Below are 15,780 nucleotides of genomic sequence, written 5' to 3'. Positions count from 1 at the left end.
ATCACGAGCGTGGAGGAAGGAGGACGCAGGAGCACCGCCCTGCTTTGCCTCCCTAGAGAGGCGCAGGTAGGGCGGGCGAGGGTCCCAAGTCACGTGAAGATCACGGAGATGGGAGCAGTCTGAAGGAGGAGAGCGGAGCCCCCGACTGCCCGGCTAGACAGGTAACCGTGCTCCCGATCACCGGCCACAGCAGCACTCTCAGAGAACCTCTTCATGCCCCATAGGGGACAGGCAAAACACTGGTGGTTGCAGGAATGGGAGGGGTATTTAACCTCTTTGTTTCCTGTCCCCTATTAGGGCGGGGAGACATCCTCCCAATACTGCTGTCGTGGAAGGTGACTAGAGAAAGCATTGAATAACTGTTTAGGGTTGTGAGACAGGGAGGATATGAGAGATAAGAAGTAGATTTGTTTTGCTGCAGCGAGTGTGGCCTTGAAAGTAGTGAGGGAAAGGCTGGTGTGCCAGGGCTGTCTGTTGATTTTGCCAGCTTTGGTATGTGTGAGAGGGGCAACCGATTCCAGAGCTGCAGCTATTGTGGTGTTATATAAAGCGGCAGCAACATCCACATTGTGTAGGGAACTTATGTCTGTAAGAGGGAGGAGGGGTTCAGTAAGTGTAGATCGAGTCATTTAAGAGGGTATGCAAGTTTGTGGGGTGGGGATTGTGGACCTGGAGCGGAGAGGGAAGAGAATGTAGGTTGTGGTCAGAAAGAGGGAGAGGTAAGTTAAAGAGGTTAGATAGGGAGCAGAGGCGGGTGAAGATGAGGTCCAGTGTGTGGCCATCTTTGTGAGTGGCTGCAGAAGACCATTGATTGAGGGCAAAATGAGGAAGTGAGAGATAGAAATTTAGTGGCAGCTGAGAGGGAAGTGTCAATGGGGATGTTGAAGTCGCCCAAGATGATTGTAGGGATGTCAGCAGAGAAGAAATGAAGTAGTCAGTTGGTGTAGTGATCAAAGAAGGTGGTGACTAACCCTGGGGGGGGGGGGGGTAAATGACAGCCAGTGGAGGTTAAAGGGGAAGCAGCTGCGCACAGAGTGCACCTCAAAGGAAGGGAGGGTAACAGAGGGTGGCAGTGGGATTGGAGTAAAGGAGCAGTTACCTGACTGGAGAAAACCAACCCCTCCCGCCATGCTTGCTGCTGGGTTGGGGTGTGTGGGAAAGGTTGAATCCACCATACGAGAGTGCAGCAGGAGAGGCTGTGAGTCAGGTATCGGTGATGGCGAAGAAGGAAAGATTGTGAGTAATGAAAAGATCATGGATGAAGGAACATTTGTTGCAGACAGAGCGAACGTTCCATAGAGCTCTTGTTAGAGGGACTGGGTGAATGGGTATAAGGTTAGAGAGGTTACAGAAAGTTGTCATAGAGCGTGGATGGGAGGTAGCAATGACTGTGGGAATGTGGTGAGGAGGACCAGGATTTGGAGCAATATCACCAGCAGTGAGGAGGAGCAGAGAACGTATTAGCAGGTGGGAGCAGGAGAGGGCATGAGTTGGCTGTCTGTTTGGAGACAGAGGATTGTATGTTGAGGAAAGGTTCTGAGAAGGAGGTGAAATGGATGGGGAGGATTGAAGAGATGAACAGTTCCTTACTAGCTGTAGGGATTAGGGTGGTTAGCAGAAAGTGAAGGATTATAGGGGTGAGAGTGAAAAACAAATGGTTTACAGTGATCCTTTCCAACTGCTACACCGATGACCCTACATCTCCTTCCTCATCTCAGTCTACATGTGCCTTCCATTTTGCTAATGAACCAAGACTAACATCCTCAATAATCAGAACCCCCACTCCTGTCTCCAAGACTACTCTTTTGCTGCGCCAATTCATTGGAATGCACTACCCAAGATAATTTAATTAATCCTCAATACCCACAGTTTTAAGCGTGGCCTAAAACGCATTTCTTTAGGCCTATCGACTCATCACACTTATCCAACTATCTGTTCTGCCCATTCAAAACTTTCTTCAAAATCTGGACCCTTGTAGCATTTATTCACACTTTCCATCACTTATTAGCCCTCTGTATCCATACGGATACTGGCTGTTGACCGGATGATGCAGCATTGTGAATCGCCTATGTATTTTATTGATTGGCGGACCGCACAATACAAGCTTTTTTTTTACCTTTCACCTTTTGTGTCTCCCTTATTTCCTCATAGAATATACGATTGCAAGCATGGCCGTCACTATTCTCACTATCTGTTTAGTTACGTGATATTGTGTAAAGTCTTTATTGTCTGTACAAGTCCCCTCTAAAATATAAACTGCTGCAGAATATGTTGGCGCTATAGAAATAATACATTGTAATCATTAGTGGACACCACTTTAATATCAAAGGAATGACTGAAAAAAAAGCAATAAATCACAAGATTAGTTTTTATAAGCACTACATGACTATACGCATTTATGTAAATGGAAATAACCCTTTCATATACTATTATACCACACTGACAATCCTATAAAACACCAGAATTGCTGCTTTTGTTAGAGTTGTTTGCCAAAAAGATACATAAAGGGTGATCAAAAGGTTAGAATGGAATCAAAGAAAATTGGTTTGACAAAAAAAAAAAAAACCAATGCAAAAGATAAACGCTACGGGACGCGGCGACACAAAACCCCTTTCTGATTAGCATTTACTGTGCAACAGCCACCATGATCTTACTGACCTGCGGAATAAGGGGCCAACTATTCACACTGAACGGTGAAAGAACGTTCAGAGAGGCTCAGGGAACGGTCAGGGCAGGGTTACACGTAGAAGGAGCCGTGTGTCAGCTCTCGTCCTCCAAAAATACCTACTGTACAGGTCCGATATGTCAGTTATGAGAAATCTAATGTGCAGCCGTATGCAAATCAGGCTGGAAGGGCACTGGGGGTGTAAGGCCGGGGTCACACTAGCCAGTCCAATGCAAGAAGCTTGCGCCAGTCTCTCGCATCAATACCCGGCACTCAGGACCGGAGCGTGTGGCTGAATGTATTTCTATGTAACTGAACGTTCCGGTCTCACGTGCTGGCGGCAATGCTGGGTATTGATGTGCGAGTTTCTCACATTGCACTCGCAAGTGTGACCCCGGCCTTAAACCCCCAGTGCAGGAGACTGCTGCGCCCCGTGTCCACATAGTGCAGTGACAGGAGACTGCTGCGCCCCTGTGTCCACATAGTGCAGTGACAGGAGGCTGCTGCGCCCCTGTGTCCACATAGTGCAGTGACAGGAGACTGCTGCGCCCCCCGTGTCCACATAGAGCAGTGACAGGAGACTGCTGCGCCCCCTGTGTCCACATAGAGCAGTGACAGGAGACTGCTGCGCCCCCTGTGTCCCCATAGAGCAGTGACAGGAGACTCTGCTGCGCCCCCTGTGTCCACATAGAGCAGTGACAGGAGACTGCTGCGCCCCCTGTGTCCACATAGAGCAGTGACAGGAGACTGCTGCGCCCCTGTGTCCACATAGAGCAGTGACAGGAGGCTGCTGCGCCCCCCGTGTCCACATAGAGCAGTGACAGGAGACTGCTGCGCCCCTTGTGTCCACATAGAGCAGTGACAGGAGACTGCTGCGCCCCCTGTGTCCACATAGAGCAGTGACAGGAGACTGCTGCGCCCCCTGTGTCCACATAGAGCAGTGACAGGAGACTGCTGCGCCCCCTGTGTCCCCATAGAGCAGTGACAGGAGACTGCTGCGCCCCCCGTGTCCACATAGAGCAGTGACAGGAGACTGCTGCGCCCCCTGTGTCCACATAGAGCAGTGACAGGAGACTGCTGCGCCCCCTGTGTCCACATAGAGCAGTGACAGGAGACTGCTGCGCCCCAGTGTCCACATAGAGCAGTGACAGGAGACTGCTGCGCCCCCCGTGTCCACATAGTGCAGTGACAGGAGACTGCTGCGCCCCCTGTGTCCACATAGAGCAGTGACAGGAGACTGCTGCGCCCCCTGTGTCCACATAGAGCAGTGACAGGAGACTCTGCTGCGCCCCCTGTGTCCACATAGAGCAGTGACAGGAGACTGCTGCGCCCCTTGTGTCCACATAGAGCAGTGACAGGAGACTGCTGCACCTCCTGTGTCCTCCAGTACTGCAGACCCTGAGACCCATTACCACGGTGCCCAGCCGCACTACACCGACCCATTACCACGGTGCCCAGCCGCACTACACCGACCCATTACCACGGTGCCCAGCCGCACTACGCCTCTGCCATGCCCTCTACCAGCCCGCGCTGCGATAACACGGCCGGTCCCCAGGATTCACCTCATGAGATATTCGCGGAACTCTTTGCTCTTGACATAGTCCACTGCTTTGCGCGCCACGACTCCAGCCATGATGACCGCTCACACTGACCTCCGCCGGCTCCCGCAACACAGCTGCGCGCACTCCCGACCAGACAACAAACCGGGCAGCCTCTCGGGAGCGCACTTACATCACATGACTTGACGTCACCATGGGCTAGAACGCCGCCGGCCATCTTGGATTCTGGCATACTAGAGCGTGCAACTTACATTCTCAGGGATAAAATGTCCTTATAATAGTTGGCTCTATATGTGGAAGGATTTGTGAACTCGTGCAAACATAACAACGTGGAGATTACAGGCAATGAGTGAGATAAAGTCCGCTGCGGCCCTGGCTAGGGAAGCATGGCGGCAAGGTGACCGCACCGGCCGCACACGCCTCCCCAGGCGGTTTGGGGGCTTGCCTGGATTCCTGTTTTTAATTGGTTGCCTGCGCATCTTCCTGAGTTTCCTCAGGGCTCCGCCCCCTCTGAGGCGCCCGATGCACATGACATTGTGGGGTTGGACGATGCCGCTCGTGTCACCTTGTGTCGTGCCGCGACCTCTGCTCTGGGCGGCCCTTGTTCTGCGTGAACGCTGTGCGAGCGCCCTCTTGTGTCAGTCTAGGGAAACCATGCACAAAGAAGTCCGGTTAATCCAGCGTAGGCGGCTGATGGTCTGCAATGGCATAGGCAGCATGAATAGTAAAAAGGTGGTCACACAGGGTTAATAGCGGCGGTAACTGAGTGCGTTACACCGCGGTCAACGCTGCCATTAACCCTGTGTGAGCGCTGGCCGGGAGGGGAATATGCGGACGCCGGGCACTGACTGCGGGGAGGAATGAGCGGCCATTTTCTTCCGGACTATGCCCGTCGCTGATTGGTCGCGGCAGCCATGACAGGCAGCTGCCGAGACCAATCAGCGAATGAATAACCGTGACAGAAGGACAGACGGAAATGACCCTTAGACAATTATATAGTAGACTAGATGGTGGCCCGATTCTAACGCATCGGGTATTCTAGAATATGCATGTCCACATAGTATATTGCCCAGCCACGTAGTATATTGCCCAGCCACGTAGTATATTGCCCAGTCACGTAGTATATTGCCCAGCCACGTAGTATATTGCCCAGCCACGTAGTATATTGCCCAGCCACGTAGTATATTGCCCAGCCACGTAGTATATTGCCCAGCCACGTAGTATATTGCCCAGTCACATAGTATATTGCCCAACCACATAGTATATTGCCCAGCCACGTAGTATATTGCCCAGCCACGTAGTATATTGCCCAGTCACGTAGTATATTGGCCAGTCACGTAGTATATTGCCCAGTCACATAGTATATTGCCCAGCCACGTAGTATATTGCCCAGTCACGTAGTATATTGCCCAGTCACGTAGTATATTGCCCAGCCACGTAGTATATTGCCCAGTCACGTAGTATATTGGCCAGTCACGTAGTATATTGCCCAGTCACGTAGTATATTGCCCAGCCACGTAGTATATTGCCCAGTCACGTAGTATATTGCCCAGTCACATAGTATATTGCCCAGCCACGTAGTATATTGCCCAGCCACGTAGTATATTGCCCAGCCACGTAGTATATTGCCCAGCGACATAGTATATTGCCCAGCAACGTAGTATATTGCCCAGCCACGTAGTATATTGCCCAGCCACGTAGTATATTGCCCAGCCACGTAGTATATTGCCCAGCGATGTAGTATATTGCCCAGTCACATAGTATATTGGCCAGTCACGTAGTATATTGCCCAGCCACGTAGTATATTGCCCAGCCACGTAGTATATTGCCCAGTCACGTAGTATATTGCCCAGCCACGTAGTATATTGCCCAGCAACGTAGTATATTGCCCAGCCACGTAGTATATTGCCCAGCCACATAGTATATTGCCCAGCCACGTAGTATATTGCCCAGCGATGTAGTATATTGCCCAGTCACATAGTATATTGGCCAGTCACGTAGTATATTGCCCAGCCACGTAGTATATTGCCCAGCCACGTAGTATATTGCCCAGTCACGTAGTATATTGCCCAGCCACGTAGTATATTGCCCAGCAACATAGTATATTGCCCAGCCACATAGTATATTGCCCAGCCACGTAGTATATTGCCCAGCGATGTAGTATATTGCCCAGTCACATAGTATATTGGCCAGTCACGTAGTATATTGCCCAGTCACGTAGTATATTGCCCAGCCACGTAGTATATTGCCCAGCCACGTAGTATATTGCCCAGCCACGTAGTATATTGCCCAGCCACATAGTATATTGCCCAGCGACGTAGTATATTGCCCAGCGACGTAGTATATTGCCCAGTCACGTAGTATATTGGCCAGTCACTTAGTATATTGCCCAGCCACGTAGTATATTGCCCAGCTACATAGTATATTGCCCAGCCACGTAGTATATTGCCCAGCCACGTAGTATATTGCCCAGCCACGTAGTATATTGCCCAGCCACGTAGTATATTGCCCTGCCACGTAGTATATTGCCCAGCAATGTAGTATATTGCCCAGCCACGTAGTATATTGCCCTGCCACGTAGTATATTGCCCAGCGACTTAGTATATTGCTCAGTCACGTAGTATATTGCCCAGCGACGTAGTATATTGCCCAGTCACGTAGTAGCATAGGTGAATACTGGCAGCCATTTTAAATACAGTTACATTTGCATCAGCAAATTATTGTTTCACAGCATAAGAATATAAAGTACAAAAAGTGTATGAAGATATATCTTTTCACCCTGACAATCCCCCCCCCCCCCCCCCCTAAACACTAAGTTTTTCCCTAAAAAGAAAGATGCTTTGAGATGTGGAAAGGGTAGGTGGATTTCTTCATCCAGACACCTCAGAAGCTCTCCCCTTGCGAGAGGCCTCCAAGCAGCTGAACCCTTCACTAGCCTCACATGGAGTTCTCCCGCTATCCCTAGACTAAGTCTCTTAGCTTCATCTGAGAGTAGGGGGTATTGTCTAATTTCTTGAGGGGGACGTACTTAGGGATCTCCCCTGGATCAGTGCCATCATACTCTAGTGGGTCCAATAACCTGACACCACCCTGTGCTGCTGTTAAGTAGTCCAGTACTACAGTGTATTGATTAGTGACTATGATAAGTTAGTTTTGGACAGCAACAGTAGTATTAAGTATATCCTATATATCCCAAAATTGATCATCTGGATAATCTGTGGCCCGAACCAATTTATCCCACATTTGTGTAATCACAGGGTAAATGAAAATAGAACTGACAATTTTATTGGCTATACCCATCTGTACTACTAATCTTTCATGATATTGTACAAACTTATTATTCAAGGATGTTGGAGAATTTAGGCTGTCCCATGCGGTTACCAGTATTATTAAATGGAAATACGAAAAACTAAAACATTATGTCCCCTTATTTGCCACTAGTCTGTTTGACCAGCTTGCAGTGCGATGCGTGGATCCACATCGGCCTTCCTTCCAGCTTTACTGACATAGGAGTGATGAGGAGGACTTGGTAGGGACCGTCATACAAGGGTTCTAGTTCGTATTTTCTGACATAGCTTTTCATGACCATAAAACCACCAGGCTTCAAATTGTGACAAGTGTCGGTTTCTGCTGAATCTGGAAGGGAAGAAGAAACTAAAACATGGGTGTTAGCAACATTTTTACTAAGCTGAATAACATATTGAACAGCACGGTCAGTTTCTTCTGATAACTATTGAGACTGGAAATTTGCAACTGAGGGCCTAGCACCAAACAATATCTCATATGGGGACAGGCCATGTTTTGCAATAGGGGTAGTACGAATGTGTAAGAGCCCTGGCCATGGAGCCGTAGTCTCCTGCATCATTTTGGTCAATTGTCCCTTCAGTGTGCCGTTCAGCCTCTCAACTTTCCCACTGGATTGTGGATGGTACGGAGTATAGAGGGCTACAGTGGATCCAAGAATTATCAGAACCTCCTGATACACGAGAAGAAAAGGCCGGGCCTTGGTCACTTTCAACAACTTCTGGAACACCATATCTGCATATAACTTCCATCACAAGTTTCTTCGCTGTGATCTTTGCAGTCATGTTGGTAACGGGGAATGCTTCTGGCCAATTGGAGAACATGTCGACAACCACCAGACAATATTCATACCTTCCAGACTTAGGCAACGTGATGTGGTCCACCTGGAGCCTTTGGAAAGGATAGTCAGGCTTAGCAAGATGCTTCGGGGGTACACGTTGAAGTTGACCGGGATTGCAGGTCTGACAGATGTTACATGCACGGTTGAGTGCTGTCAGGACTGTAGAAATACCTGGAGCCCAGTAGAATTTTTGTACCAGGGCAAGGGCCTGTTTTGTTTTTTTTTCCTCGATATGTGGGCCCATGTGCCCACGTGGCAATAGCAGGGTACATCCGCTTAGGGAGACACATAAGTTGGTCCTTTTTCCAGAGACCATTGTCCATACGTGCTCCATCAGCCTTTCACTGCTTCACTTCTTCCTTTGGGGACATTCTCTGCATCGTCATTAAGTGGTCTCACGGGGTCCGACAGAAAACTTCTCTCTGTCCTGGATCATCAGGTCCTGTAGAGTCAGTGTTTCTTGTAACTGTTTACGCTGAGAGCGTGTGGTCACCATAGCTGGTATGGTCGGTTCAACGGGTAGGAGAGCAGCAGCTTTTGCTTGCATATCCACAAAGGCGTTACCAACAGTCTGTGGACTGTTCCTAGGACCGTGCTCCTTAACTTTGATAATGGCCACCTGGGTAGGTAATTTGATTGAGTCCATGAGGGTTTTAACAGCTTCAGCATTCTTCACTGGAGTCCCGGCAGTAGTAACAAACCCTCGATTGGCCCATAGGGCTCCGAAATCATGAGCAATACCAAGTGCATATTGTAAGTCCGTGTATATATTGGCCCGCCTGTCTTTGGCCAGAACACATGCAGTAGACAGAGCCTGAAGTTCTACTTCTTGTGCTGACAGTGAGGGAGAGAGTGCAGTTGCGTGCACTACAGTGTCTTCCGTAGTAACAGTGTATCCGATGTGGAATCTGCCAAAATCATCAGCATATCTTGAACCGTCTTTCAGGGCATTTGTAGAGAGGTTGCATTATGCGGGATGCGTCCGGTATCCACTGACAACAATAAGTACATAGTCCAAGAAAACGCTGGAGTTCAGTCTCATCTTTTGGGAAAGGAAGGGCGCTGACTGCTATTTTTCTTTCTTCTGTGAGGTGTCTGGCACCCTGAAGGAGACAGTGACCCAAAAATATCACTTGACCAAGGCAGAACCGAAGTTTCGAGGCCGAAACCCGACAGTTCAGATCTGCCAGATACTTGAGAAGGCTAACAGTGGCAACAATGGCTTCCTGCTCTGTTTGTGCACACAACAAAAGATTACCCACATACTGAAGCAGCGTGACATAAGGATATTCTAACTGCCAGGGTAAAAGACACTCGCCCATATTTTTTTTGCAAACTGATTGGGACTGTTCTGGGTCCCTTGTGGCATAACTGTCCACATCAATTGTCGTCCCTGATAAATGAATGCAAACAGTAACTGGCAATCTGGGTGTAATGGAATGCTGAAGAAGGCATTGGCGAGGTTGATGACTGTGAACCAAGCAGCATCCTAAAATATCTGGGACAAGAGTATGTGGCTTAGGCACCACCAGAGTTTCCAGAACAGTAGCTGCATTAACTGCTCATAGATCTTGTACCAGCCGGTACACAGGGGGTTGGCCGGGTGGGGTCTTTTTCTTAACGGGAAACAAAGGCGTGTTACATGGGGAAACACAGGTTACCAGGGCACCATTATCGAGTAACATTTGTATTTGCCCCTTGAGGCCCTGCTCCTGATCATATTTCAAAGGGTACTGATGGACTTTGGGAAAAGGGGCACCAGGTTTGAGAAACACTTTTACTGGTTCTGCAGGCATTATTGGGGTGAATCTGGGCCTATCAGGGCCATCATAACCGTGGAAAGGGCGTGTAAGATACAGATCTCATTATGTTCATCTGCATAGGGGTTATATAACGTAAGTACCATCTGACCATCATCTTGGAATTATATTCTGGAGCGGAACTGTGATAATAAATCTGCCCTCAGTAAATTTACCGGACATGAGGGAGAGATTACGAACTGAGCAGTAACTTCAGGGAAAGGTCCCACAGGGATGGGTTTTGTGAGAGTATGTTTATTGGGTCTGCCATCTACTCTAATTAAAACAAGCTCTTGATCTGAGAATTGACATGGCAGGGCTTGGAGATTCCCAGACATAGGGTTAAAATGGATATTGGAGTATGGGACTGGATTTGTGTAAGGGAGGGGGGCTGGAGCTGGAGTCTGGGCCACTGATAAGGAATAGAGCTGTGTCCTTGAAGCTGCGGCTCCTTGAAGCTGCGGTGGGGGCTAGAGAGTGAGCAAAAAAATCGTTGCAGCTGCTGATTTAACCTCTAATTTCCCTGCTGATGCAGAATGGGTTAAGTTCTTCTGAAAACTTTGTACTACTTTTTTTAATGCATCGTCCGGAATGGAAATCTCAATATCGGGTCTGACTGACATTATTGCCTTTTTCAATTCAGATTTAAGGCCGGACATTAAAACTGCCACAAAAAGGTGTAAATGGGCTTTATTATACAGTGAAAACCCCAGATCTTTAAATACTACCATAAGACGCCCATAGAACTTCTCAGCAGTCCAGGATATATTGGTGCCTTGGGGTTAAGGGGCATAGGGCTTACAGTCGGGAGAAGAGGCTTAATCTCCTGGGGAGGGACCATATTATCTAACAGGGAGCCCCCCTGTTTCAGATTATTATTTTTAAAGATTTGTCTTTCTAACACATTACCCTCAATCACTTTCTCAGTTCCTTCTTGCACCACAAACATCCAGTTTTTGTCATAGTAATAGACAACTTTCCTTTTTCAGCGTAACAAAAACAAATCAGAATTCACTTCCTCTGTTAATCCTTAATTTGCTATATATCAACCACTCAACTTGAAGCAGGTGAATCTTTTACCAATCTTTCAATTACACTGATAACCAAACTATCACTTACAAGTTTCCTTCTAAAACTAGGCACAATATTTTACCTTAAACTTACAATATTTATTTCTAATTCAATACAATATTGTTGTTTTAAACAAAACACAGATCTCCCAGCACATACTACACAAGGATATAAAATTCCGAGAAAACGCAGCGACTTGCCCCCTCCATACCAGAGACACAGAACAGATAAGAACATCACAGCATTCCTCATCTAACTTGTGGGGTACGGACTTCTTCTGCTTTAAGAGACGCAACATGACTCACAGAATACTACGCCCTGCTGCAGCTCAGGCCGCTGACAACGACAATCAACACTGTGTCCTAAAGCACGGAACCTCGCGTTCAACGTACTATGAATATAGAGCCTCGCGCTGGATATTTCCTGTCCCTAACCTGAACACCAGTGATTACAGACTGTCCTGTCATGATATTCCAAACCGTTGGGAGGCGATCTCCTAATGAGAGCCCTCCACTGAAATACAGGTGGTCCCCTCTCGGGACGTCTTAGTTACCTATCTATACAATATCACAGAGGCTGCGTCTCCTATCCCTTTCTCTAAGCCGCCCCCCAATCTACAACTTTCTCAATCTTTCACTCTATTTCGCTACTAGACAATAGTCACGGGTAGGGTGGTTGAATGGAGTACGATGACCAGTGGAGAAGGTATGGTGTACTCGAGGACGCGCAGAATGCGACGTCTCTCAGTTGCTGGTTCGAAGCATGGCACGGGATCGCGCTCGGTCTCACCACTCGACCGGTCACCCCTCGGACCCAAGGAGACCACAGACAAACCAATAATGGCTGAAACACTAGCAAGTGTGACACATACAGAGTATATGATCTCCACTTACCGTGTTTGGAGGGTGATCAGTCCTCGAGGTCAGCCTCTACGGGTGTCGTCCACGGACGTCCAGGGATGGGTCCAGGGGGTCTGGGATCGCCGGCCACGCCCCACGTTGTTTGCGCCAAATTGTCGGGTCATCACGACAATACCCTTCATTCACCAGTCATTCCAAATTAGACTATGAGCATTGGTACCGGGTAAGAATGAATCAGACAAAGTGCTGGTTCAATCTCAGTGCATGCTCGTGCTTCTACAAGTATTTGCAACGATCACAGCAACTGACTTTATTTCCTGATACACAGCATTATGTAGTGTATTAGGGGAAGGTGTGCAATAGGCGGGGTTAGGCAGGATTTAAGCAATATATGTCTAGTATCCGCTCTTTCTGGTTAGTCCTGATGTCATCTGGTGGATCCTCCTCTCTCCACATATCTCAAGTTTCAACTTCAGTAGAAACGATACTTAGCTTCTCAGAAACAAAACTAAGGCATAGGTGAATACTGGCAGCCATTTTAAATACAGTTACATTTGCATCAGCAAGCAAAGGGGAAAACTTATTGTTTCACAGCATAAGAATATAAAGTACAAAAAGTGTATGAAGATATATCTTTTCACCCTGACACAATAAACCTCATTTCAAGGCAGAAACATTACTGTGTCCAACAGTTATTAGATATATGAAACTGAAATAGCTGTTGCAAAAAAAACTATTTTTATAAAACATTAAGCTTAAGATTAATAGGGGTGCCCAAACTTTTTCATATAACTGTACATCTATCTATAGATATATCTATATATCTATCTATAGAAATATCTATAGTTAGAAAAAAACGGAACAGCATTAATATTGGATGGGTGCAAAGCCTCCCAGCAATCAATCCATACTTGCCAATATGTAGTAGACAAAAAACGGAAAGCAGCACTCCAAAATAGTTTCAAAATAAGGTGGACTTTATTGGGTCCACATGGCGTGGCGACGTTTTGGCTCCAAGCCTTTTTCAAGCAGTAAAACAATCAAATGCATGTACATATATAGAACATAGTCAATAATTTGCAATCAATGCAAATTCATTTATACAGTGAATTCCAAATATAATTTATACATAATCACATCTTATATATCCTCAATATATCCATCTGAAAGTGCATGTGCTATTGAATATCTTATTATTGCAATATATTCTCTTTAAAGTGCATACTGCTAATAAACAATTATTAGTGCCATCATGTGTTTTATGTTAATAGTGAGTAACTCACCCAGACGTGCACTGCTTTTTGGCCACATTATTTGAATGTACACGCCATTCTCTGTGTTTCTTGTACCCTACTGCGGATGTACAGGGTGTCATTTTTACATCACTTGTAAGTAAGCCAATAGCAGCAGAGTACTATCCGCACCTGCGCGGCAAAGAAGGTCAGACAGATTTCAGCGCCATATTGAGTGTGGCACAACCATATCACGCCCCACTGTGTCTGTGTGACAAACTTCTGATCAGTAACACACTATATAGTGCTATTTTAAGCTTCCTATTTTCAATAGCGGTATATAGTTTCTTCTTTATTAGAAACAAATAGTTCCTTCTCTGTAATACATTTACATATTGCATTTGTTTTCTTAAAGGGGGTGATTGTCCTCCACCCTCACCCTGACGTATCGAACAGACCCCCCTAGAGGGGCTTACTTTCGAACACCAATGGTCTCAATGGATGAAGAATGGACACCCCTCCAGGCATCCACACTCCACCATCTATATATATAATTGTCTAAGGGTTTTTCCGTCTGTCTGTCTTTCTGTCTGTCTGTCTGTCTGTCTTTCTGTCTGTCTGTCTGTCCTGGAAATCCCACGTCTCTGATTGGTCGAGGCCACCAGGCCTCGACCAATCAGCGACGGGCACAGCGATGATGATGTCATAAAGGACGTAGACATCCCGCGTCTGATTGGTTGAGGCCGCCAGGCCTCGACCAATCAGCAACGGGCACAGTATCGACGTAGATGTCATAATGGTTGCCATGGCGACGATGATGTCATAAAGGTTGCCTCGACCAATCAGCGACGGACACAGTCTGCCGCGAATTCTGGAATCATCAGTGTCCATATACTACGGGGACATGCATATTCTAGAATACCCGATGCGTTAGAATCGGGCCACAATCTAGTAAAACCATAAAGGTGATTTATGGGTTCTGTTAAAAAATCCCACTTATTAAACCTGACAGGGCACACTTGTGAAGTGAAAACCATTCCCGGTGACTACCTCTTGAAGCTCATCAAGAGAATGCCAAGAGTGTGCAAAGCAGTCATCAAAGCAAAAGGTGGCTACTTTGAAGAACCTAGAATATAAGACATGTTTTCAGTTATTTCACACTTTTTTGTTAAGTATATAATTCCACATGTGTTAATTCACAGTTTTGGTGCCTTCAGTGTGAATGTACAATTTTCATAGTCATGAAAATACAGAAAAATCTTTAAATGAGGTGTGTCCAAACTTTTGGTCTGTACTGTACATATCAAAAATCCTTAAAGACAGAGAGTAAGGGAAAGAATGTAAATAACCTCCCTCAATAGCAAAAACCTGCCATGGAGTCAAATAGAAACAGCGGCTTACCCAAAGTTTAGATCAGCAAACCTGTTGGAATATTTGTACAGGGTGGAGCGCGGTAATTTGCTTTTTTGCACTGCATGCTGTGGCGGCACTGTCGGTCGAAGAGAGGGGAGAGTGGGTGTGGCTTACAGTGGCTGATGGGAGATTTGTATTCCTCTGCCTTTCAGTTGCCATCATGCAGTGGACACGTGAGGAGAGGTCATTTTGTGTTGAAGCGTATTTTTCAAATGCCCACTCGATCATTGCAGTGCAGCGTGCTTTTCGTTTCGTTTGTACAGCTATAGAAAACCCACAATACGGTAATTAAATGAAAGCCAAGGTTGCACCATAAAGCAGGAGGTCAAAGCAGACTCATAGTGCTGACTAAACGGGTAAATGGCCGTAGTTGAATCTTATAAGGCAAAAGTGAGGGCAGCCGATGGAGCACACATGGTAGTAGGGAGGGCAGGAAAAAATACCTGACGCGTGTCACCTCTCAAGGAAATTTCATCAGGGGTAGCCATTTCCTGTGTAGTGTACCTATTTATACTATAGAACTATAAATATAAGATAAATTGCAGCTGTGCTGCTTTACCAAAGAAGCGTGGCGTCCGTCAGGCCGGAAGTTCCATGATGATCTGCATGCTGTGTTGCAATGTGTCGTGCGTATACAAAACTCATGCGCAGTGTTGTCAGAGTCAACCATATCGCCCACATTTGTTTTAATGTATGCTGATACCTTAAGTGATGTTCAATCCAGTAACGTGAGACAGTGGCTGAAGCCAGTGGCGTAACTACAAAGTTATGGGCCCCGGTGCGAACTTTCAAATGGGGCCCCCCACCATGCCAAAATATTTTCCACCCAAATTCACATTTTCCCTATTAATATTGCACACTATAGCTTTATTGCAAAGTTGTATAGTGTGACCTCAGTTGCATAACTATCCAGTGCCCCATCCTGGCATATATTTGTCCCCCGTACTGCCATTGTTATGTAATGTATAAAAGAAAATAAACCATTATACTCATCAGGGGCTAACATAGAAGTCATGGGGATCCATATGAGAAGTATA

At 46.7% G+C, this 15,780-nt stretch overlaps 1 protein-coding gene across 1 annotated transcript in view; it reads right to left on the bottom strand.

Moving 5' to 3' along the window:
• The window catches only part of MPC1 (mitochondrial pyruvate carrier 1), a 45,731-nt gene extending 41,323 nt beyond the window's left edge, over positions 1-4,408 (bottom strand). The window contains exons 1-2 of the mRNA XM_069769506.1: positions 4,228-4,408; positions 167-170 (exon numbers count right to left, since the gene is read on the bottom strand). Coding sequence (XP_069625607.1) covers positions 167-170; positions 4,228-4,298 — 75 coding nt within the window. The 5' untranslated portion in view covers positions 4,299-4,408. The remainder of the gene's footprint in view (positions 1-166; positions 171-4,227) is intronic.
• Positions 4,409-15,780: the final 11,372 nt, after the last annotated feature.

This window comes from Ranitomeya imitator, chromosome 5 (assembly GCF_032444005.1).
Source record: "Ranitomeya imitator isolate aRanImi1 chromosome 5, aRanImi1.pri, whole genome shotgun sequence".
Taxonomy (NCBI): Eukaryota; Metazoa; Chordata; class Amphibia; order Anura; family Dendrobatidae; genus Ranitomeya; species Ranitomeya imitator.
Note: the sequence above shows the minus strand (reverse complement) of the source record. Positions and strands in the feature narration are given on the sequence as shown.